The sequence below is a fragment of the Gordionus sp. m RMFG-2023 genome, chromosome 3, assembly GCF_954871325.1.
Source record: "Gordionus sp. m RMFG-2023 chromosome 3, tfGorSpeb1-WG-v2, whole genome shotgun sequence".
Lineage (NCBI taxonomy): Eukaryota > Metazoa > Nematomorpha > Gordioida > Chordodea > Parachordodidae > Gordionus > Gordionus sp. m RMFG-2023.
The window spans coordinates 44,902,770-44,927,105 of record NC_088777.1 but is presented as its reverse complement, the minus strand read 5'-3'; the positions used below and the strand labels follow the sequence as shown (position 1 = coordinate 44,927,105).

General features: G+C 28.3%; 2 protein-coding genes across 2 annotated transcripts; both read right to left on the bottom strand.

Annotated features, from left to right (window-relative positions):
* Positions 1 to 18,596: 18,596 nt before the first annotated feature.
* On the bottom strand, positions 18,597 to 21,970 carry LOC135926631 (uncharacterized). Its single transcript, XM_065462558.1, has 2 exons — positions 21,774 to 21,970; positions 18,597 to 20,204 (listed from the first exon to the last, which is right to left on the bottom strand). Exons 1-2 carry the CDS (start codon positions 21,937 to 21,939, stop codon positions 19,630 to 19,632), a joined length of 741 nt encoding a protein of 246 aa, XP_065318630.1. The 5' UTR covers positions 21,940 to 21,970; the 3' UTR covers positions 18,597 to 19,629.
* Positions 21,971 to 22,018: 48 nt separating this feature from the next.
* On the bottom strand, positions 22,019 to 23,175 carry LOC135927025 (uncharacterized). Its single transcript, XM_065462961.1, has 2 exons — positions 22,489 to 23,175; positions 22,019 to 22,150 (listed from the first exon to the last, which is right to left on the bottom strand). Exons 1-2 carry the CDS (start codon positions 23,173 to 23,175, stop codon positions 22,019 to 22,021), a joined length of 819 nt encoding a protein of 272 aa, XP_065319033.1.
* Between the last annotated feature and the right edge of the window lie 1,161 nt (positions 23,176 to 24,336).

Sequence of the window (24,336 nt, the reverse complement as noted above, 5' to 3'; positions counted from 1 at the left end):
TTTGTTCAAAGGGCCATAAAACCGAGAGGTATTGACTAAAGGATCGAATAATATTCCTTATATAATCCTCTAATACATTACAAATGATATAAAATTTCAATGTTTTTATGTTTCACTAATATTAGAATTTTAGTGTTAGTAAAATAAAAAGTAAGGCATGTCGGAATATGTCAGATTGAGTTGAAACACAAGTCAGGGTATATAGAAATTTTTTAAAATTATTTTTCATAAATTTTATTAAAAAATATAATATATATTTGTTTATAATAATTTAATAACCACATATTCCCTTTTTTTTCGTGGATTTATGTATTAATTTCATCATTACCGATAAAATTTACATTGTAATAAGAATTACCTTTGTAAAGAATACATTTTTTACATTATTGTAGTTAAATATGAATCATATTTTACTGTTATTTTGATTTCACAAGTTTGATTATAGATTATACTGTTAAAATTAATATTTTTACTTTGTTTCCAGAAAATAGAATATCTAGTATCATAAACTGTCAATAATATTTTAGCAAATACATAATTTAACCATTAGATGTCAATCAAATATTGTAAAATTTTGATTAGACATAATGACATGAGGGCCGGGCTCGGGCCTAATTTTATTTAAAATAATCGGGTTCAGGCCGGGCCTAATATTTTTAAAAAATTTCGGACCGGGTCGGGTAGGACCTTGGAAATTTTAATAAATATATCTAAATTCATCAATTTTATATTAAATTTTTTATGTAAAATAAAAATTTTTGATTTAATTTATTGAAATTAAATGCTATATAACATATGTCTTTTATTTTAAGTAATTATAAAAATTAATTTCTATATTTAAATAAATTCGGGCCTGGCCGGGGCGGTAAATTTTTTTAAAATAAATTTCGGGTTCGGGCCGGGCCGGCAAAACATTTTAAAATAAATTCGGGTTCGGACTGGGCCGGCAAAACTTTTTAAAAAAATTTCGGGCCGGGCTTGAATAATTTGGCCCGATGCAGAACACTAATATGAGGATTATTATTATTATTAATAGATACATAATTATGTGATTTTGAACGTAATTTGTAAAAAAATTAATAATTATTGTTTTTTTTATTCTGGATTTAAAAAATTAATCATTCATTTTTTTTAAATTTCCATTTTTTTTTATAAAAATCATATTTTAATTAATAAGTAATGAGATAAAAAAAATAACAATAAAGACCGAGGATGTATAAAGCGAGGGAAAAAATATAAGAAGTGGGAAGGGTCTAGAATACCTCTTTGGCTAGTAAACTACTATTGAAGCTATGTAATTCGCTTTAAGTATAGCTATGGCTAACATTTATCGATCCTCTAAAGGTTCTACTGAGAGTTTGCTTATTTATGACCCTAAATTTTTGAAGAATGCTAGGGAAAGTTTGCCAAAGGTGACAAGTGTGATTGAAATGATAGGAATGAAACAATGATCATTTGAAATTTCTGTGTATTTAGAGATTTTAAGTTGTTCCTTCTGATCAATGATGTTGAGGGCTTGGTTAGATAGGGACAGAGGGTCAATAAGTGAATAATACCAATAATTGGCCTCTCCTCCAAGGAATTTGAGAGATCGTCAGGACGTTTACCATCTGATCTAAAAAGACCCTGAGGTGCTAGTATGGATGGTATTTGAGCTTATTTCAAGGCGTTCAATGATTGATATTATATTGAGTGTGTCTGATTTATAGACAATTACAACTCCAATCTATAATCATCAAGATCATGGAAATATTCATGATATGCACTCAACCATTCTACAAATAAATTCTTCACAACATTCACATGCTACAGTTATTACTAATCATTCAATTCCAGGGTTGCCAAATCCCCCCCCCAACAGTACTCCCGCAATTATTTTAGTTTACACGCAGACATCTCACTTCACAAAACTACCTCAATTGGGAAACCTACCACAATTTTTATATTTCTCCCGCACAATTTTTTTTTAGCATTATAACTTTTTTAATATATAAATAATAAATTTGAAAAACAGTAATTGATTTTTTTATATTTTTTAGAATAAATTTTAAATATTTATTCAAAAAACATGTCTAGTTTTATAAATTTCTATTATTTATAAGTAATTTTTATATTTCTGCAATTTTTATATTTCACCCGCAAATATCAAATTTCTCACGTAATTTGAAAATTTTAACCTGGCAACCCTGTTCAATGCACCAACGGAATCATCATGATTTGGGTGGTAGACAAGAATCAAACTCCAGTACATAAATCCTAAAAGCCTACACTGAGATCCCTTAGATAAGAAACAAAAACCAAACAAATACTTTAACTCTCTATAATCAGACATGGCCAGCCCTAACAACTTTACCCAAGCTATAACAGTGAGCTACTAAGCTCTTTTAACTATTGAGGAAATTTATCTTACTCACAAAAACAACCAAGGGCTAAATGTTATACTTTTTTAAATATTAAAATACCCTTTTTTTAAATATTGTCAAATATCCTTAACATCCAAATTCCTACATATTAATCAGTAAAATATTTTCAATCATATAGATTTTAAATTAAGTTTATTATATTAATTAAAATATAAATTCTTAATTTAAACATTACTCAATCTTTTAACTCTTAATAATTTTCTCTAAAATGGATATGTCAATTTATAATGCTTATCATAGAAATATAACCTGACCCAGTTGTTTTTATAAACATGGGCCCAGATTAAACCCATATTTAAACTCTTGTAAATCCCCTTCAAATAAAATTTTATACAACAAAATTGAAACAACCCCCATTATAACTCAAAATTTTTATCCTAATTTTTATGATAATTTTTTAAAGTAGGAAAAGCCACCAACCTTAGTCCAGTTACCTTTTAAATCAAGGTGTTTAAGTTATAATTTTTTTAACAACACTTATTATTGAAGTTAATTAAAATTTAAATTCCCTTAAAGCATGGAAAACTTTTAACCTTTCCTTTTAAAGTCTTCATTAAACCTACTAATAAAAATAAAATAACTGCTTTACATGATTTTATTAAAAATTGGATAGACCATTTTTATGATTTAGAAATGGAAAATTATGTACTTGATTTAAGGGCTACTTCTGATTTTTCCCACAAATGTAAAATAGTCTCAAAAAAATTGACCAAGGGAACGTATGTGGAGCTTCTCAAATTATCTAATAAAAAAAAATCCGTTTGATGAACATACCTTCAATATTAAAAGAATTTTATCCTCAGGCTTTTGCTGAGGATCTTCCCACTCCTATAAATCTAATTCAATCAAAATAGGCAAGGAAGAACTTATTAAAACAGTTTTATCTTTTAATAATAAATCAGCAGGGGGTTGAGGGTTTTTGCCCCTCTCATTTTCAATTTTTAATTTAACACTAAAAATCCTAATCACGATTCTTGTAGATTCATTGCTTATACTTATTGAAAATCAGTGGCGTATCCAGGATTTTCTTATGTGGGGGGGGGGGTTTGGGGGCTTCGCTTCCAAACCCCTTCTGGCCTTCGACCGGGTTAGTATTGTTAAACGGCTCGTTTTGAGCCGATTTTTAAAACGGCTAACTCAATATTTTAGCTAGAAAAATATTACCTAAGCCTGGATATTTCGATAATATATGTATAGATCTTCCTTCCTTCTATGAGCAAAATCTTCAGGCTTGCATAATATTTTTCTGAATGAAATATTGAGTTAGCCGTTTTTAAAAATCGGCTCAAAACGAGCCTTTTAACAACACTAGGCCGGGTCTTATGTTTTAGCTATTCTATTAAATTATTCATAATTTAATAATAATTATATTTCTATTTTTACCTAACTATTATTTACTAATTCGTGCTTATGGATATTACAAGCCTATTTTTTATTATTTCAAGTTAGGTATATTCAGAGTTGTTAAAAGATCGAATCAAAAGATCGACGATCCTGGATTCGATCGCAAATTTGTCAATTTTACGAGATTTATGATTCTGACTTAAATTGAGGATCGAGATCGAGATCATTTTGTTTAAAATTCGATCCCGATCTTTTTAAAAATTAATTTTTTACTTAAAAAGCAATAAATAAAATAAAAATTTTTTAAATTAAATTAAAATATTATTTTTAAAAAAATATCTATCTTCATATTTTATCAACTTCCATTCCACCATTTATTTTATAGATATATTTTTTCATTTCCTAAATTTTACGAGATTTAGAGCTCTTACAAGTTATTTAATATAAATTTATAATAATATATTAATATTTATTTTAATAGGTAAATGTAAATGTCCATTATAGATTTAGAAGATTCTATTGCTTCTACTATTGATGTAACAGCAGATATAAGTGAGAATGAGAATCTTTTACCATTTTTGAAATTACGTAAGTATTTTACTTTATGTGAAATGGATGAAAGCAACTCTTATAATATGATCAGCACCAAATGCCCTCTCTGTAAGAAGATAATATCATCTTCCAAAATATCATCCTCGAACTAAGAGACATTTACAAATAATTCTTTTAAATTTTTTTTATTTGATAATCTTAATGTCAACATGTTTAAATTTAATTTATTACATTCCTGAGTTGAGCAGGTCCTACAGAAAGAGAATCTAGATACAGATTCTTTATAAAAAAATATTTTTTTACGCAATTATTTTATATTATCAGATATCTGCAAAATATATTAAAAAATTGCAAAGATCTGGCAAATTTAGTAAAATATTTTTAACAGGCCAGTTCTACTAAACCTCTGATATCTAGTAAAATATTAATGGGCCTTTGAAGACATTAAAAATTTATTAGATTATTTGAATTTTAAGCTAATATTTTGATTAATATTCTTTGTAAATAAATTACAATGTTAATTTCTTTGTATATTAAGTATTAAGTTTACATTTAATCAATATTTATGATATGACCCAAATATAAATAAATACCATACAGATGATGTGCCAGACTTGACTGTAAAATTTAAAAGGGTTAAGTTTTGCAGATACTTGATTTGATTTATATGAATAAAATGAACACTTATTTAATAATAAATTAATTATCATTTCATAATGTAGATTTCCTTCACTGTATTAAGACAGTAACATTTTGGCAGCCATGATTCACCCTAAATTTAAACTTAATTGGCCTTATATTAATCTGCCACAAAATATGATGGTAAAAGAAAGATTAGTTGCCCATTTGGAAAATATGCAGGAACAACCATATGCGGATACCTCAAATGAATGTATGGATGACATTGATGCTTTTTTTGGGAAAAATACTGTACAAAATGCTTGTTCCGTTAAAAAAAATTTTTATTCAAATGATGATTCCATGAATATTTTTAATACTTATATATAATTTTAAAAAAATATTTATTGAATATAATACACCTTTGCCATCAAGCGCTCCTGTGCAGCGCTTGTTTAGTAAAGCTAAACATGTTCTAAATGAAAGACGCGGATGATTAAATGATGATAATTTTATTATTAAAAGCTAATTTTAATTATAAATAAATATATTATAATTGTTGTATTTATTATTCAATTACAATAAATTTCTACCATATTTAATTTATTTTTATATTAGTTAATTTTGCATCGGTTATATTATATTATTATTCAATTACAATAAATTTATAACATATATTAGTTAATTTTGCATCGGTCAGAAATTTCTTTCAGAAATTTAAATAGAAAAAAAGGTCGATCCTGGATTTCGATCTTCTTTTTTTAAAAGATCGTGATCGGGATTCGATCGTTTTAAAAAAATCGGTTAACAAGCCTGGGTATATTATATTTAATAAGGTTTTTTTTTAAATGTAAAGTTGAAATAAAGTTTAATGTCATTTTTTTTTATAAAATTTGCTTTAAAAACTAGCCTCAGCTTAAATTCTCATACAATATAAGTAGAATATAATTTTTTTATTGAAAATACTAATAGTAGTGTGTATAAAATATTGATTAGAAAATAATTAAATTAACAAGTTTTTTTAAACTTCTTATCAAATACAATATTATACAAAATATTTTCTATAATTATAATGTGATTTTTAATTTTCGTGGGAATGTTGCCAATTCATCAAGAATTTCGTTTGTCGTTGGAACCAAATCTCTGTGGATATTTAACAGAGCTAACCCATTTAGCCGAGATTCAGTACTTCGTAAATATGTTTTCAACCTTCTCAAGTTGGAAAAAGCCCTTTCATTCGTACATGTTTTAATAAGCAAACATGCAAGAATATAAAACAACTTCAAAATATTAGGAAATTGAGCCAAGGTTTCTTTACACCTATTGAACGCATCAATATGCTGAGGTAAAATAGCTAAACGTAGTAAATATTTATACCACAATTCGAATTCACTGATTAAATTTATTTCAGTATCAATCTCATAGGAATAAAATTTTGCTAAATATTTAATTTTACCAGTAGTGGCATTAGAAAACGAAGAAGGATCTTTGCGTAATAAAATTTGAAGATTGCTTTTTTATCTTAAAACCGTACTTTTATTTGCGATAAAAAAGTATCTAAGAATGGGATGAAAATGGATATTTTATAATATTCTTCAGTTGAGCCAATATTTATTTTACATCTCAATAATGGCCTAGGGACTAGACGAGGTTTAATTAGTATTATATCATAAAATTTAGCCTTCGATTTAACGTCTAGATAAATATTATGAAAATATTAATCTACATTCATTCTTATTATATCTACCTGTTCATATATATTTTCCGCCAAATCAATAACCTGAACCAAATCTATATTTGGTTTTTGTAAATTTCTACAAAGTAGTGAGCTAAAAATAATTTATTGATGCAACTAACAGCAATGATAAACTCTGATTGATCAATTGAATTCAATAATGATATCGCTTCTGACGACATATTACTTTTTTTCATGCTCAGCCTTATTTAACTTTTACATTTCTATTTCTTCTGTTCTACAAAATGGAAGTAAAAATGAAAAATATTTAAAAAATTATAGATATATATTAATAATTAAAATATTATTAAAAATACTTATTAATTCTAACTCACTAATAATTTTGAATTTAATAAAACAATTATATATAATAATAAAATAAATTATCGTTTGATTTCAATCTCCTTGACTAAATATTTTTCCATTTTATTAATATTTTTGAATAATATGTTGGAAAATTGATATTCAAATATTTGTAAAATTTTGAATGGGGGGGGGAGGAGGGTGGGGGTAAAATTTTTATTAGCTTAAAATGATATTTATGAAAACAGTCAAATTTGCGATGGGGGGAGGATTTCCCCCTTTCCCCCATTGGTTACGCGCCTGGCGAAAATATATTGAATAATGATTTACCTAATCAAGTTTACCAAATTCTTTTTGGTGTAAGATTAATTGCAACTAAGCTTGATGATGGGGCTCGGCCAATTGCAATAGGGTCTCTTTTTAGGAGACTAATAGCTAAGATAATCGTTAAGCGCATCAAACCTAATGCATCAAAAATTTCCAAACATATTAACTAGGCTTTTGTATTAAAGGGGGGTGCGAAATAGATGCCCACTCTCTTCGTATATAACCTCCAGACGACGTAGTCTGTAAGCTGGATTTTAAAAATGCTCTTAATTCTTTATCCAGGAAAGTATTTCTGAACATTTTTTATGAAAAAACCCTAGTTTATGCAAGATATATTGAACAGTAATATGGCCGTAAAACCCCTCTCAAATTTGGGAAATGTATAATTCCTTCTAATGAGGGTATACAACAAGAAGATCCTTTGGGCCCTCTCATATTTAGCTTAGACATACATAACCTAATTAATTCTTTAAAAGGCTTCTTAACTTAGACATAAAGGTATCTGAATGATCACCATCTGCGAACCTTCTAATGGCAGCGATAGATTATATAGAGCAGAATTCTCTAATCCTAGACCTTACTCTAAATAAAGCTAAATCTGATATATGCTTTTAGATTCAGAAACTCTCGAAGTCCAGGGGCTTAAAATCGTTAAAGAAAGTTAAATTAATATTCTTGGTTCACCTTTAAGTAGTTTTTCCAACTGTGAGGTGTTCATAGAAATTTTTCAAAGGCTTATTAGGACTTGAAAATATTTTTAAAAAAATACCTTCACGCCAAAGTTGTTTTCTTTTATAATAATATTTATTTTTACCAAAGATTTTACATATTTTTAGATTTTCTTCCTTTTTTTTAAATGAAATTATTTTTTAGAAGTATATTAGCAAATATCTTAAATTGGAAGATTTTAACTGGAACTTCTCAAATTACGCTCGAAAATGGGTGGTTTAGATTTATATCCATTAAATCTTATGAACAACGCCATGATATCTTCTTTTATCACCCCTAAAGATAACCCTTTAATCCTACCTTGAAAGCTTGGGTATCTTTAGCTATACCTGAAGCCGTTTTACCCACAGTTTAAACACATCAATTAATTTTCGCACCTTTAATTAAAAATTTTTTTAAAATACTCTCATCAAACCCCCTTTTAGAATATATTCAACTATTACAAAATGCTATTACTAGTGATAATGAATGGCTGTAAGCATTACCAAGTCGTAACCTAGGTAACCTCTTATCAGATGAAGAATTAAGAGTTGCCATAGGCTATCGAATTGGATGCAACATAGTTCAACCACATACATACATAAAATGTAAAATACTAGTTGATTCCAAAGGGAGACATGGTCTTAATTATAGATATAGTCAAGGCAGACATGCGACACGCTGCAAGTTAATAGCTGTTCTCTTCCGAATACCAAACATCCTGGAGCCTGTTAATCTTTCATTAAATGATGGCCTAAGACCAGATGGCTTAATTTCTCTGCCTTGGTATTTAGGTTTATCTTTAATTTTGGACTTCACATGCGTCTCTTCATTTCCAAAAAATTCAAATTCTTACCTGATTGATATAGTTGAAAAGAAACATTTAAATATTTCAATAACAAATTATATTTTTTTTTATCAATCGTTATCTCTTCTCCTGTATATGTAAAGCGGAACTCTAAAAAATTTTTTAAAAAAACCTAAAGAATATTATTTTTTAAAACAAAATATACAAATTATTTTTAAAATACAATTATTCATGTTATTTGGGATCTTGTAATCCCACATCCATTTTTATAGAATGATTTTTTTTTTATATAGTTTTTGATATTTTTTTTAAATATTCATTTTTTAAACTATGTGAAGTATTTTGTATAAACTTTCAATTAATAAACGTTAACTTGCAATTAAAGGAACTATTATAATCTTTATATTTAATTTAACTTCTTTTTAGCTTTCATCTTTTTCTGGTGGTAAGCTCCTTCAATATCTCTCTCCACTTTATGTTATTCATGCAATCTCTTTTATCTAATTTATATATTTTAATTTTGAAGAATTTGTGAGAAGAGATTGTGAATAAATATGTTTTATTGAATCAATTATTTTTATTTAGTCAATATATGAATTACATTTTATAACTCTCTAATATTCAATATGAATTAAAATATATAAATCACATTTACTACTACTTAGTTTTTATCACGCTTTATATCTATTCTAAAATAATAAAAAAAAATCAATCACTTTATAATGTTAATCATTTTTAGTTAGTGATAATAAAACAAAACTATTAAGTAATGTGTATTATAATATAAGAAGAAAGAAACGATAATAAAATTTGTCCGTTAGTAATGCGTTACTTTATATTAAAATTAAAGATATTTTTATATTATTATTTATTTTCGTTTTTATCGAAAATGCGGTAAAATTATAGATTTTTTAATATTATTATTTATTTTCGTTTTTATCGAAAACGTGATACTTTAACATTCCACCTGCTCCAAAAAAATCCGGCTTAGGTATAATCTTCTAAATGTTTAGGTATTTATTATCGTCGAGCGTTGTCTAGAGCCTCTCTCGTTAGTTCTTGTTATCTATTTTTCTACATCACGTCTTTGTCCCATTTATTAGCCAAGCAATAAGCTATTCATGCTCATGGTGTAGTCTTCTTTTTAAACCGAACGATGGCTTTGTGAAGCGAAAGCAGCCCTTAGCTAACTTCTCAATCGGATCGGTTTTACACGGTATCGGGTATCTAGAATCCTCTAGAGCAGGGTTTATGTTATTTTCAAGTCAGTGCACACCTCTATGATGTTGTCCTTATGCCTGCCTTGCACTTCCCGAGTTATTGCATCAATCCTGGCATATGGGATTCTCCCAAGGGTTATAATTTTAGGCACAGCATCGAGATTCAAGTGAATTTTTACTTGTCTCATCATCTTGGGTTCGTAGGGGTTTGTTGATTCGAGGTCTTTTTTTATGGTCGAAATTACCTTATCAAAATCATCCACGTTACCCACAAAGAACGTTTTTAATATGTTATTTGGGGCGTGGAGCCACATAGGTCCTAGCAGGGGGCACTTATCACTATCAACCACTATGACCTCCTGTGTTTGTGTGTTTCCATCAAACTTAACATTAACGTTGGCTAGACCTATTACTTGATAGTGCTGCCATCATACCCTGTTAGCCTCATATCCATCTTACGTGTCGTGGCTATGCTTATAGTCTTAGCTGTATGCTTCGGAGCTACTGTGTACCTGGTGCCGGTGTCTACCATCAACGTGGGTATGTTGTTGATGTTCACTGTGATGTTGTGAGCATCATATCTGGTTCATTGATCCCAAGATTGTACACTTGTACTCTTTAACGTCGGTGTTTGTGACGTCTTTATCGATCTCTTCGATATTCACAATATAGTTGGTGTTCGATTGGCAATCGCATTCTTTGAAATCATAAGATCTGTTATTGGTATAATTGGCATTATTTTAATGGTTGGACCTAGGCGTAATTTCGGAAAATTATTACTATTTTGAGGGTTATATCTATGCTGACCGCGACGTAGATAGTTAGTTCGGTTATTACCTCTATAGCAATCTTCCCGTTGATTAAGGCTTTGACGATGGTCACAAAGATAGTCGTAGCGGTTGTCATGGAAGTTATACCCGCGATTGTTGTATCGATCGTCATAGTGATTGTCGAAACGGTTGCAGTTATCCTGACGATTATCGTAGCGTTGATCCGAACGGTTATCGCGGTAGTTGTCATGATGTCTGTCGTATCTTTTGTCACCAGTTGTCGTACCGTATATCGCAACGTTCATCTAAGCGTTTGTCGCGGTAGTTGTCCTAGCATATATCGTCGCGTTCATAGAAACGTTCGTCACGGTAGTTATCGAAGCGTCCATCGAAACGTTGTTGGTGGCGGTTTTCATACATGAGCTGGGGTTGCCTGGTGAAAGCATCATATTTCACAAGAGATTTACGAAGTTTAATGGAGTCCTGCTTGGGTTTCAGGTCTCGTGGCTATATTTAGCTCGGCCCATATAATTTATCTCTTCTTGTGTTTCAGATAATTCAGCTGAATGTATGGCTTCTATTTTCACCAGTCCGTTGATGTCGTTTGGCACCGTATCTTCCTCATGACCTAGATTGTAAATGTCATCTATCGTCGTAAAGCTCCGTACCGTTTCCTGACATCTTTGGAATTCGAAGCAACTCTCACCTTCTCGATAATGCGTTGTATGCCATCGAATTTGCATTCTTTATTGAGTCTGGCTATGCGTGTAACCCATGCTGAGAACGTCTCCTCCTAGCCTTGAGTGGCAGCATAAAATACGGAGAGTTTGGCATTCTCGATCTTCGCAGGATGTTAAAACTTGAATTTGCCGAGAGGAGTTTGGATCTTGTGGGTTTGCCTGAGTACAGATTGCTCCAATGTTGTTAAATTCGTCATCCAGTAGACTTCGGAGAAACAACGCGGCCTTTTCCCTGTTGGAAATCTTGGTAGTGACGAAAAATTTTGCAATTTATATAAGCGCTGTCATCGCTACTAAATTTAGGGAAATCTAGCGTAATTACGTCATATATGTGGAATTATTCGGTGCATCCATCGTTAAAAAGTTTATTTGTATATAAGCGTTAATTTTGCTTCATGCGAGAATGAGTAAATGAAAGAACTTCATCTTGGCCTACAAGAAGAATTTGTTAGAATAGATTGTGAGTAAATATCTTTTATCGAATCAAGTATTTTTATTTAGTCAATATAAGAATTATTTATAATTCTCTAAAATTCAATGTGAATTAAAATATATAAATTACATTTTGTAATTTGTACTACTTCTTATCGCTTTATATATCATCTAAAATAATAATAAAAACCAATCACTTTACAATGTTAATCATTTTTAGTTAGTGTTAATAAAACAAAACTATTAAGTTAATGTGAAGAAAGAAACGTTAATAAAATTTGTTAATAAATAATAAGTTATGCGTTACTTTATATTAAAATTAAAAAAAAAATTTATATTATTATTTATTCGTTTTTATCGAAAATGCGAAAAATTTATTTCCATTTAAATATTTTTTTACCGGGAAGTTTAAATTGTATTCCATAAGCAGTAAATAATATTCATTTTATGTACTAAACTTTATTACCTATAATAGTTACTCCATAACTGTGTATATAAGATAGCAGAAAATATAATTTATGTTTTATTTATTATATCGAAAATTAATAATAAAAAATTTAATTTTTTAATGATTAGAATAAATTAATAAGCTTTGAACTCTTATAGAAATATTTTACAAATATGATTTTTAAAATATTTACTGCCATCTATTTATTGTTAAAAATTTAGGAATACCTTTAATATATATAATATATTAACAATTACGGCAGCGAGAATAGCTATGATATATTTAAGGCTCCTAAACAGAGCCTCGTGCCGAATATTTTTAAAAATTTAATTTTTGTTGGAAAATTCCTATAATAGCATATGCATATTATGCAAATATTATAATGTAGGGGAGACCGGGGTAAAACGATAGGCATTTTGCATATTTACCATAAAAATTTTAAACAAGAGTCAAACACAACAAATTATAGATCAATGTGTAGCCCCATCTCTCTTCTACAAGATAAAAAAAAGTGTAGCCCTCTCTACCTATAATATTTTAGGAGCTATGATTAGTTATGTAAAACTACTCATTTTCTGGATAAGCACTAGGGTAAAGTGGTTAAAATAATATTTGACACATATTTATTGTTTTATTTAACAAATATTACAAATTTAAGATTTATTTATGATTTTTATTTAAAAACTAATCGATCAATAAGGACATGTAAAATAATTATCATAATTAGCACATTTAGAATGTGCCCATTCAAGGCACATTGTACATTTTAGCCATTCATCGCCCTCGCGACTATTTTTATAGTTTTTATTACAAATAACACATAAACAATTATTTTTTGATATCTTTTTTTTTCTCTGAATTAATAATTTTTTTTATAAGGTGTAGATGTTAATATTTCTGAATTATTTTTTTTAGATATTTTATCCGATGAAATATTGAATAATTTTGGAATAGGTATTATAGATGAAGGATTAAATACTTTATTATAATTTTTTGAGCATGATGGTAACATATCATGATAAGGTTCATCAATATCATCTGGAACATTTTCGTTCAATAATATAGATAAATCACTATCATTATTTTGAGTCACTGTAAGATTTTGAGTCACTGTAATATTTTCATCATTATTTTAAAATTCAATATTTGTTTGAGTTAGCATTTGAATTATTACAGCAGATATAATCTTGTTCTGTAAATATATTTGGGTTTAAAGGAAATATGTCACATGCTAAGAATCCATTTAATATATTATTTGATGTCACTGCCCTTGGTATTTCATTTTTTAACACTCCTGGAATATCATAAATCTGAAATTGTTGCCCCACATGATTTTTAGATTGAGCATTATTAAAATTATGAAATACAATATAATTTCAATTGAGCATTTTTATTAAAGTTACCAAATTAATAATATTTAGATTGAGCATTATTAAAATTATGAAATAAAATATAATTTCAATTGAGCATTTTTATTAAAGTTACCAAATTAATATTGATATTTAGATTGAGCATTATTAAAATTATGAAATACAATATATTTTCAATTGAGCATTTTTATTAAAGTTACCAAATTAATATTGATATTTAAATTGAGTTATTAAAATTATGAAATACAATATAATACAAACAATATAATTTAATTACTTGTTTAAGCGTTAATCCCATAAATGACCTACTTGCTTCTAATATGTAGTCACACAATCTAGATTCTTCTTCATTTGTAAATATTTGTTTATGATGATCTGAACTTTTAATACCAATTTTACATTCTCCTTCTCAACGTTGTATAAGGTATGTTAAATTTTTTAGCAGACAAATTTAATGAAGTATTATTTGTTATTTTATATTTTATGGCTTCATTTATTATATTTACATCTCTGTATATGGTTTTTCTTTTATAATTTCTCATTATTTGATTGATACAATAAAAATTATAATAAATGAATTAATGAAAAATTAATGTGAATAATTTTATATTTTAACCGTTTTACCCATAACAGCTTTACCCCTAGGTGACATATATTATAAATATCGTTATTGCGTGACTTCTAATATAGCTAAAGATGTCAGATAAATTTTATTTTATAGCTAATACATTAAGGAACATGTGTGCCAAATTTTGAATCCTGAGGATATGTAAATTTTACTAAAAGCAAAATATACTAGAGAATGATTTTTATATTTTTTGGGTAAAAAACAGTTTTTTGACAAAATATATAAAACCAGGTAAGTTTTTTAAAAGATGAACATAGGTAAGAAATTAGATATAAAAATACATCTTCACACCAAATTTAAGGTCTTTATACTCAATGGTTAAAAAGTTATTCGCGTTAACATTGTTACCCCGTCAATCGCTTTACCCCGGTCTCCCCTATTTTATGAACCACCACCAATCACTCTTGTATTAGATAAATATCTAATTCAACAGAAACCTGCAGAGGTATCATTTGATTTTTTTTTTTTAAATATATTTTATTTATTTTTAATTTTTATGATAATGGCGATTTAAAATATTTGGTATTAAAATAAAGGGTTTCGATTTTAAGAAAATTTTTTGGGTGCGGCTCGGCGCGTGTATATTTTAAAAAATTAGGGGCCGGGCCTAAGGGCATACAAATGCAAGATTCATATTTGTTTCGTTTAAATGAATCGAATAATTTACATTTCATTCCAATAATAAAAATTTACTATTTGTAATCGATTGGAAAGTTCGTTTTTCAAAAGTATTATAAAATAATTATATAAGAAAGTAATATCGACATATTTATTTTTTTTTATTGCATATCTAATTTTAAACAGAAAAAAAAGTTATAATAAACTGATGATAATGCGATCAAGTTTTCAAACGAAATTAACATGCATATTCATTAATATATAATTCCAAGCAAATTTTTATGCCTAAAAGTTTTTTATTAAAATTTCTACTTTACAAGACATGCCATTCTTGGCAAAATTTAAGAAGAGGCGTTCACGGGCAGTTGATATATATACCTACTATAAAATTGATAGATTATCAATAGAAATTACACAATGATAAAATTTTATTACAAAATATATGAATAAATACTCTAAATCCAATTTCGGGAGTAATTTAATAATTTTTCGAGTTCACATTCTTAAATAGCTAAAACAAAAATCGCTAAAAATTGGTAATCCCGGTTAGATCTTCTAGAATTTTTAAAGTAAATTTGAAATTAATATTGATGGGAAGTAAACACACTAACTAAAATGGGGGAAATGTCTTGGTAATCAAATTAGGAGCAACGATAATATTTCCTCCATTTTGAGTAATAATTTTTATAAAAACTCAACTTAAATACAAGGGTTTACTTCCCTACCATATTAATATTATTTCAAAATCTTTATAGGAGATATAAATGAGATTTCCAATTCTTAGTGATTTTTGTTAGAACCTAACCTATTCGAAAAAGCGAGTTATTCATATAATTCACCAAACTCGTTTATTTGAGTCGAATAATTCTTTATTAGGATTCTAACAAAACTAATATATTTACCATTAGTATTACTTACTATTCGATTTGTCTTAAAATTATTTCATTATATTAATTTTTAGATATATAATTCCAATTCGAAATAATTAATTCTAATCTTCATCAACACATTTCCCCCAAAAAAAGAAATTGTAATAGAAAATGAATTTACATTTAAAAAATTTAACTTAGATTCTGAAAATTCACTTTAAATATATAATAAAAAAAATAAATTTTCTACCATTCAATTTAACTAAGGAAGAATTATAAAAAAGAATACCCCGAAAATTTAATTAATGTAAAAAATTAGATGACCAAAATTAAATGGTAATGCCTGACTAATAAAGAATTACATTTTTTTTTTCAAATATAAAAAAAATATTTAAATTTTGCTTCATCGCATATAATAATTTGTACTTAAAATTTATATTATAATTTTAAGAAATACTTCTAACAAATAATATACCGGGGTCTCCATAATTTATTTGATTTACAAGGTTATAAGATATATTCCGTTCGCCCATAACCTCCCTCCACTACTTTAGATTAACCAAATCAGTTTTCAAAAAAATTTTTATTATATAAACTTGAGACATATGTAACCGTGCATCAACACCTATTATGTGTTCGTTCAGGCTAGAATTATCACTAGAGCATTTGTATTTACGAAATGCATATTAACAATAAAATATAAACCAAGAGATAGTTAATCTGTGTAATCAACCAGGTTTTCATTTAAACTCAAATCATTCTCCAAATTAGCTGTAAAATATTATTTTAACGAAAAGTATCTATATAAACAAAAATATGTTTATCAGAATTTTTTAATGAACAAGACTATAACATTGAATTCCTACTGTTTTCAAAAATCCTCTTCTATATATGATCATTTTACGAAATGTGTCTCAATAAATAATAATATATATCAAAATACTGAGACGGTCTCTAGGCCATTTGAGCAAATTATCTTTACCCAAGTTAGCTATAAAATATAATATTTTAACGTACCTCTGATGTACTAGACTCTAGCAGCGAATTCTTACTGTTTTCCAAATGAACTGTAAAATATTATATTTATACTAATTTACAAGAACAAATTTTTAGTCTATGGGAAAAGCAACTTCTGTAAATGACAAATTGCTGATGTTCAAGCTCTGAACTGGAATAGTTTCCATCTTTATAAGTTTTCAATAATGCATTTTAAAAAATCAATACTGACCTTATTTTTTTCAAAAGAAAATTTCCAACCTTTTCCCCCAAATTTTACTGGAAATTTATGCTAATTATAGTTTACAGTGAAATTTACATATCTAAGGGTAACCAAATCAAAGTCCAATAAAGAGTTAGCCTAAAGCCTGCCAATAAAATTTATGGAAAAACCCCTCCGCCGCCTTTCCCATAAATTCCCCTATTTATGAACACCAAAGTACTCCTATGTGCCCTTTAAATTACTAGTTATTTGTCCTCGATTACTCGTATTTCACATTTATATATTTTTATTAATATATACAATGGGTTCAGTAAGACCTCTCATCATAATTAAAACGAAAAGATATAATTTCGATTGTCATAATTATTTTAAAAATTTCAATTTAGTAAAAAATGTAACCCTGATATTCTAATACTATTAGTTTAAGTATTATAATATAATTAATAATATAAATTTCGATATAAAAATATATGCGAATACAAATATTATAAATACTTTTTTTTCAAATTGCTAGATATATTTGTTAAATTAGTTAATAAAATCTGTTAAAATCTAAATCCCTTATCACATTTGAAAAGCTTTTCTTTCGAAGAAAATATATTAAAGAAAATAAAAAATTAAATGATTTTAAATGTCTTTTTTAATTGTAAGGAAAATTAATACGAAAAAAAAACCAAAAAAGGTAAGCGCAATTATAAATTAAAATAAAATGCGTAAATCAAGACTGCCTGCAAAAAAAATATAGAAAATAGTTTAAATTAATAATGGTGTATCAATCAATTCTTTTTGTATCATGATTGATTTTAACTATTTTAGATATATTTTTGTACAGGTAGTAGCGGCACGGAGATTTATTTTTTTGAACAGTACATTGTTGCAAATCTCGCCATTTAAACTACCGTCATCATCTTTGGCAACATCTTGTTTCAAATCATGGCCTACGGGATCTATTCCATCAACATACATCTCCTTGTGGATATTGGCATTGACAGTGGAAATCAATTTAACATTATCGGCGTTCCCAGTAATTGTAATTTCGCTTGAGGGGAGATGAGTAACTTTTTGATCGGGTTCTTCAGTAGCTTCTATTCTGATGATAGTAGTCGAAAGCAATTTAGAGGGCAGTTTAGCTTTTCTCTTGTTGGAAAATTCGCAGTTATTGTTAATCGTGTCTTCCGGCGTCATAGAATCTGGTTCTTCACCTTTAGAAGGACTCGAAACAAATTTCGTTTTTGTTCAACGAGGGTAGTTTATCTTCTATGTCATCATTCTAATCAACATTGTTATGCTTTATATTTTCGGAAATTTGGTTATTATCGGTAGAGGCTTCTTTATGGTCATAAAAACTATCGGTATTTTCGTTGGTATAAATGTCTGAATTAATATGTTTTACCACTTTCCCTCCTCATTTTTAATGTTAAAATCCTCTTCGAAGTCATCGTTAAATATGTTCGGAGTGCTTTTGTAGTTTCTTATATAGTCATAAAATGTCCTGTATGGAATACCATATAAATTTTGAGACTTGTACAACCGTTTTTTGGCCGTGAATGACTGTTATTCATTTTTTTTAATTAAGATTTTGTGTATTTGGATGATGTTGCTTGACCATATCCTTTTTAGAAGAGTGCGAATTCATGAATCTCCTTTGGGCTAAGCTAGAAATATCATTTGAACTTTTAATGCCTGCTTATTGACAAAATTATTGATAGTAAATTGAGATTTCGTGTATTTGGATGATTGTTTCTTGGCCATATCCTTTTTAGAAGAGTGCGAATTTATGAATCTCCTATGGGCTAAGCTAGAAATATCATTTGAACTTTTAATGCCTGCTTATTGACAAAATTATTGTTAGTATCTTTTGGATGAGGATCATGCAGCTAGGAGTTGTTCGTTTGTTCTAATTAATCTAAAGAGTGTAGGGTAGTTGTTTGGATGAATAATTAGTTTTCTAGAAACTCATATTATTGAGCTCATTATTAGGCGCATGCTCTTCTATCCCGAACTCATAGTACCCATGCAAAAGGTTTGGTAATATTTCTGAAGTTTATCTTCGGGGATTTTGAAATATTTGGAAGCACCTTTAATATCAATATATTTATATGCCACGAAAAATAGCGTGGTCATAACAACCTCATTCTCGATCATATATTATTAGGGGAAAACATCCTTATCGAAGTTGGACGCCACATCATTTGTAGACGATTTACGCTGTAAAAGATTTCCCCAAAATTTATTGTCTATCCCATCATAGAGTTTATTCTTCTTGGTAGCAATGTCGCACCCTATTTTCTGAATGTTTTTTTACCATTTCACTAGAAGTTGGAACCATCCATCATGGAATAGCCATAGCTTCCGGTTGTAATAATGTTTTGTAATTGAGATTTCGTGTATTTAGACGATTGCTTCTTTTCCATCTCGGTTCTTTAAAAAAATATCGTTTGATTCTTTATTGCTTAGATTACCGACTTTATTTATAAAATTGCTTTTTGTATTTCCATTATTCGCATGCTAATCTTTGGGCCGATTGAACTGGCACGAGGAAAGAATCTTTGTTAAAACGGGAGGCCTTCGTAGATGATTCGTGATCCAAAAGGTTTCCCCAAAATTTGTCGTCCATCCCATCATAAAGCTTATTCATTTTGGTTACGATGTCACATCCTATTTTTTGAATGTTTTTTACCATGTCGCTAGAAGATAAAGAACCTCCAACCATAGAATACCCGCTGCTATTGTAACCTTCCAACGAGTTGACATGGGAGGCCAAAAAAATTTGATTGTGCACAAACAAATGGTTTAAAAACACGTTTTTATCACTCAAAGCGAGCCCGCACAAGGCACACACAAAGTCGGGAGAAACGTGTTCCGTTGGCTTGTGATCACCATTGTTGAGTGCGTTCCTAATCTTCCTTAGACTCAATGGTTGTTCGTTATAAAATGTTGTTTTTTCGAACTTATTATCAAAGCTTTGTTGAGTGAGAATACTCTTGTCATTTTTTCTTAAAGAGATGTCCGCCGCTGAAATTTCTTCATTGGATTTTCTTTTCAACAAGTAATTTCGCAGAGTGTCGATCCCTGAATAAGTGTTGTTGTTTAAGTTAAACATTATTCTTTATTTTTGGTGTAACATTTACGACAAAATTCAACGAAATAGAGATGCCCAGATACTTTCAATTTTAACCGATACCCAAAAATAGAAATAACCTTCAATAATTTTTAAAAAGAGTTTCTTTTTTTTTCTCGTTCTTTCGAAAAGAGAAAATCAAGTTATACAAGAAAATGACTTCCTTCAAATGATAGAAGGTTAGTGGTTTAAATTGAAACTAAAAATATAAAGGCAAAATGGAGTTCATTTATTTTATATCTGTGGTAACGATGTTGGGCTAAAAAAAAGTCGCACCGGTGAGTCTATGCAATAAAAGTAGTATTTTCTTCAGTATATCCTGTTAACAATTTTTTTAAAATTGTTAAATAAAATCTATAATAATTTTCTCCTTTAAATATGCCAATGTCCTAAAAAGTCTTATATTTTCCTTACACACCATTCCCATCTCCTTACAAAACCGTCGTTATCCTGAAAAGTCTTATATTTTCCTTATACTCTCTTCACACCTCCTTACAAAACCAGCGCGAATAGCGATGATCAAGAAGACTTAAATCAAGCATATAACCGATAATAATTAAACTATAACATATCCTATATCACAACCAAACAAGAATCAAAATAGTTCGCCACCCTATTGGACGTATAGTGGTAAGGAAAAGGTTTGGAAGAGGCGGGATTCAAAGCAAAACTAATACCAAATCAAATAGTTACATTATCTTTGGTAATCGGGCTCTTAATTATTTCTCTCCTCATCACCTCTAAATTTGAGTTTTGGGAAGCTATTAGACCTTGAATGATACGGAAAAGGCATGGAAGAGGCGAGATTCAAAGCACAACTAATACCAAATCAAAACAATTTATATTTAGTAATATTCAAAATAACCATTGTGATATGACGAATAACGATAGGTTCGAAAAGTATTATGGCTCCCTCGTGAGGATGTGAGGACAGATAAAAGCAATTATCATGCCCGTTATTTGGTCGACGGAGAATCTAATCGATCAAATATATTCTAGGACAACTTTAGTTAAGACTGTAAGAAAAGAAATTTAATGAATTTATAAATAATCGGTTATGTGTATGATTTAAGTTTTTTTATCATTTGCTATTTGCCCTGGTTTTGTATGGAGGTTAAAGGGAATATAAGGGAAATATAAGACTTCTTAGGACATCGGCAATAAAAAAGAAAATTATTTTTATTTTAAATTTTACTTAAATTAAAAAAAAAATTGTTAACAGGAACCAATCGATCGTCATACAACATCGAAAAATGCTTCGGATAATTACGAACCAAATACGTATAGTTTATAAAAAAGGGATGATTTATGCTTATGAAATTTATACTAAAGAAAATACTACTTTTATTGCATAGATTCACCGATGCGACCCTTTTTTAGCCAATATCGTTACGACCAATATAAAATAAATGATTATTTTTTTTTCCACAAATCTCCATTTTGGCCAGGATTGCAGTTCTTAAAATTATAGGTGATGGTCAATTTGGATGTACTATTTTGTTCGTTTACTGTTATATTACCATTAAGTTCTACCGTGGGGGATTCATGTTTGATTTGATGGTTGGGATGATTATTATTATTCCCTAAATTCGCTCCCCCAACTTTCTTCTTGTGGGTTTTTATGTGCTCTTTCCATTCTGTTTTGTATCTCAAATCCGTTTGGCAGTAGACGCACCAATATTGCATAGGTCTTAAATGATGGTGAAGGGTACTTCTAGGCACCAAATAATTTTATTTGTACATATATATTTCATAATAATTCATTTTAGTAAATAGAAAGTACCTTAAAAAATTTTGCCGCTTGTTCCCCACTCATTTTAGCAGTTTGGACGGCTTCCAGAGCTTTCATAAGTTGCCCCTTAGTATAAGCCTTGTAGTAGCCTCGCTTGTGAGAGGCCTAAAATATAATAATAATATAAAATAAAATATCTAATACTATTTTCAAATTATAGATCTGAAATTATCATAATTTTTGTAATTTGATTATTAAATATAAAATTTTCAAAAGAGGGTTTATCATTAAATTATTTTTTTATGTCAATTTTATATTTGTTTACTTTAACCTAGACTACACAATTGATAACTTGTATAATTTTTAATAAAAACTTTCTATTTTTTAGATAAATAAATCATTAAAATTAATGTATATTTCTGAATTCTGAAATGTTTGTTTCGATTAGCAACACTATAACCCACCTAAATATATATGTATATATGTATCTAGTTTTTTTTTACCGTTAAATTCTGATTGTTGAACCCATTGGAAATATTAGACCCATTCTTGAAGTCTTCTCCCTGGTCGGCGAAATTATAAGGAGAAAGAGAAATGTTTGTTTTATCGTGCATTGCCTTTTCGTCACTTCCAAAGTATTGGGTGCTGTTTTTATATTCTTTGTAATTTAACTCTTCCAAGCTTTCGCACCCACTATGACCGTATGATTTCCCGTTATTTTCATATTCACTTTCTAAATCTTTGACCTCCTCATGTCTATTCCTTTCATCGCGAAAAGCATTGTTATAATGGGTTAATGGCGGTGATGTATAATATTCTTCATTTTCTGCCTCCATCTCATTATCTCCATCCTTAGGTTCAGTTAACAAAATTTCAGCTTCCCTCTCTTTGGCATTGAAGGGTGGAGCTTCTTTCAGGCATAAAAACTTGCGCGTTATGACGCTCTTTTTCCGCTTACTCCATATTTTATTATTGTGGTTGATAGAGGGTAGATTTTCTATAGTAGACGATACCTCAGTGTGCAGCACTAAACTGTTTCCCGTATTTTTGAAGTCATACCTATTTACGGTCTCCTTTTCTACATGATTTTCCTTTTTACTAGAGAATTGAGAGTCTACGTTTTTGTGAGAGCTCGTTGTATCATTCACTTCTTTAATAATCCTACAATTTATATTTTTGAGGTCATTCATAATTTTCGATCTCAATTTCTAAATGTTTTTCCTTTTTGATTATCGGGCGAACTAGAGGATTCAAAGTTTACGTTTTTATGATAGTGCGTTATTTCATGTTTTTAATAATCCTCCTACAAATAATATTTACAAGATTAATATAAATTCTCTAATAAAATTTCAACATTTAAATTAAGCCCAAATAAAAAAAAATTACCAAAAGTTTTAAATTCAGTTTTAAAGTTATTCTTTTTTAATATTTGTAAACGTGGAAAAAAAAATATATCCTTGCAACAGATATTTGTAGTTCAATTTGACCCAATTTCTCTATCCAAAATCTAATCTAATTTGAAAAACAAATTATCGAAAAACAAATAAATAAAATATTACACGTGCACAACACACCACTAAAAGCAACCTAAGCTTGTTTAACTAAAATCGTGAGAATTTAAAGAAAATTAAAAGGCAATTATTTTGGCATCGTTCCTTGAATCGCTTATTTTCTTCTTTTTTTTTGTCAGCAAAATTTATAGCTATTTTTACAAATTATTTAATTATAGAAGGTAAATAAGAATTTCGACATAAAAAGTAAATTAATAACAACTTAGTTTGAGCTTAAATATTATAATATATATATTTTTTTAATTTAATTTGTTTCCTGTTTTTCACAAGAGTTAGAAGATGAGCAAAAATCAATATATATATTATAATTAAAAATGCTTATTTATATAAGATATTTTCCTTTACAATTAATTTCATTTTTAAATATTAAATCTTAAGTATAAAATTAGAAATTTTTAAAAATCACACCTTTTGTTTTGGTTAATCCATCTTCATGTTTTTATTATTTAGGAGGCACTTAACTTAAAAAAAATAAATTCTTCCATCCTGAATATGTATAATTTTTGGAATAAAAATTAAAACAACGATAAGGCATTAAGAAATGTAATAAAAATTATGTTTATTTTTATGGAATTTTGTTAAAAACATCCATTTTTTTTCATAAATATATCTATGGAATATAAATAAGAATTCGTATACCTTAAGAATACCTGAGTATTTTTGTATTAATAAAAAAAATTATATATAAATATTTAATAAAAAATATTTAAAAAAATTTTAAAACCACAAACCGAAAAAAAAAATAATTTTTGTTATTTTATAAGCTTCTTTTCATTTTCA

What these genes read in the sequence shown, in the direction of transcription:
- LOC135927025 (XM_065462961.1), bottom strand. Translation starts at nt 23,175, where the DNA reads ATGAATGACCTCAAAAATATAAATTGTAGGATTATTAAAGAAGTGAAT. An exon ending in TCAACAATCAGAATTTAACG is followed by an intron (nt 22,151 to 22,488) that starts GTAAAAAAAAAC and finishes ATTATATTTTAG; the next exon opens with GCCTCTCACAAGCGAGGCTA.
- LOC135926631 (XM_065462558.1), bottom strand. Translation starts at nt 21,939, where the DNA reads ATGCAATATTGGTGCGTCTACTGCCAAACGGATTTGAGATACAAAACA. An exon ending in CCCCACGGTAGAACTTAATG is followed by an intron (nt 20,205 to 21,773) that starts GTAATATAACAG and finishes ACACTTATTCAG; the next exon opens with GGATCGACACTCTGCGAAAT.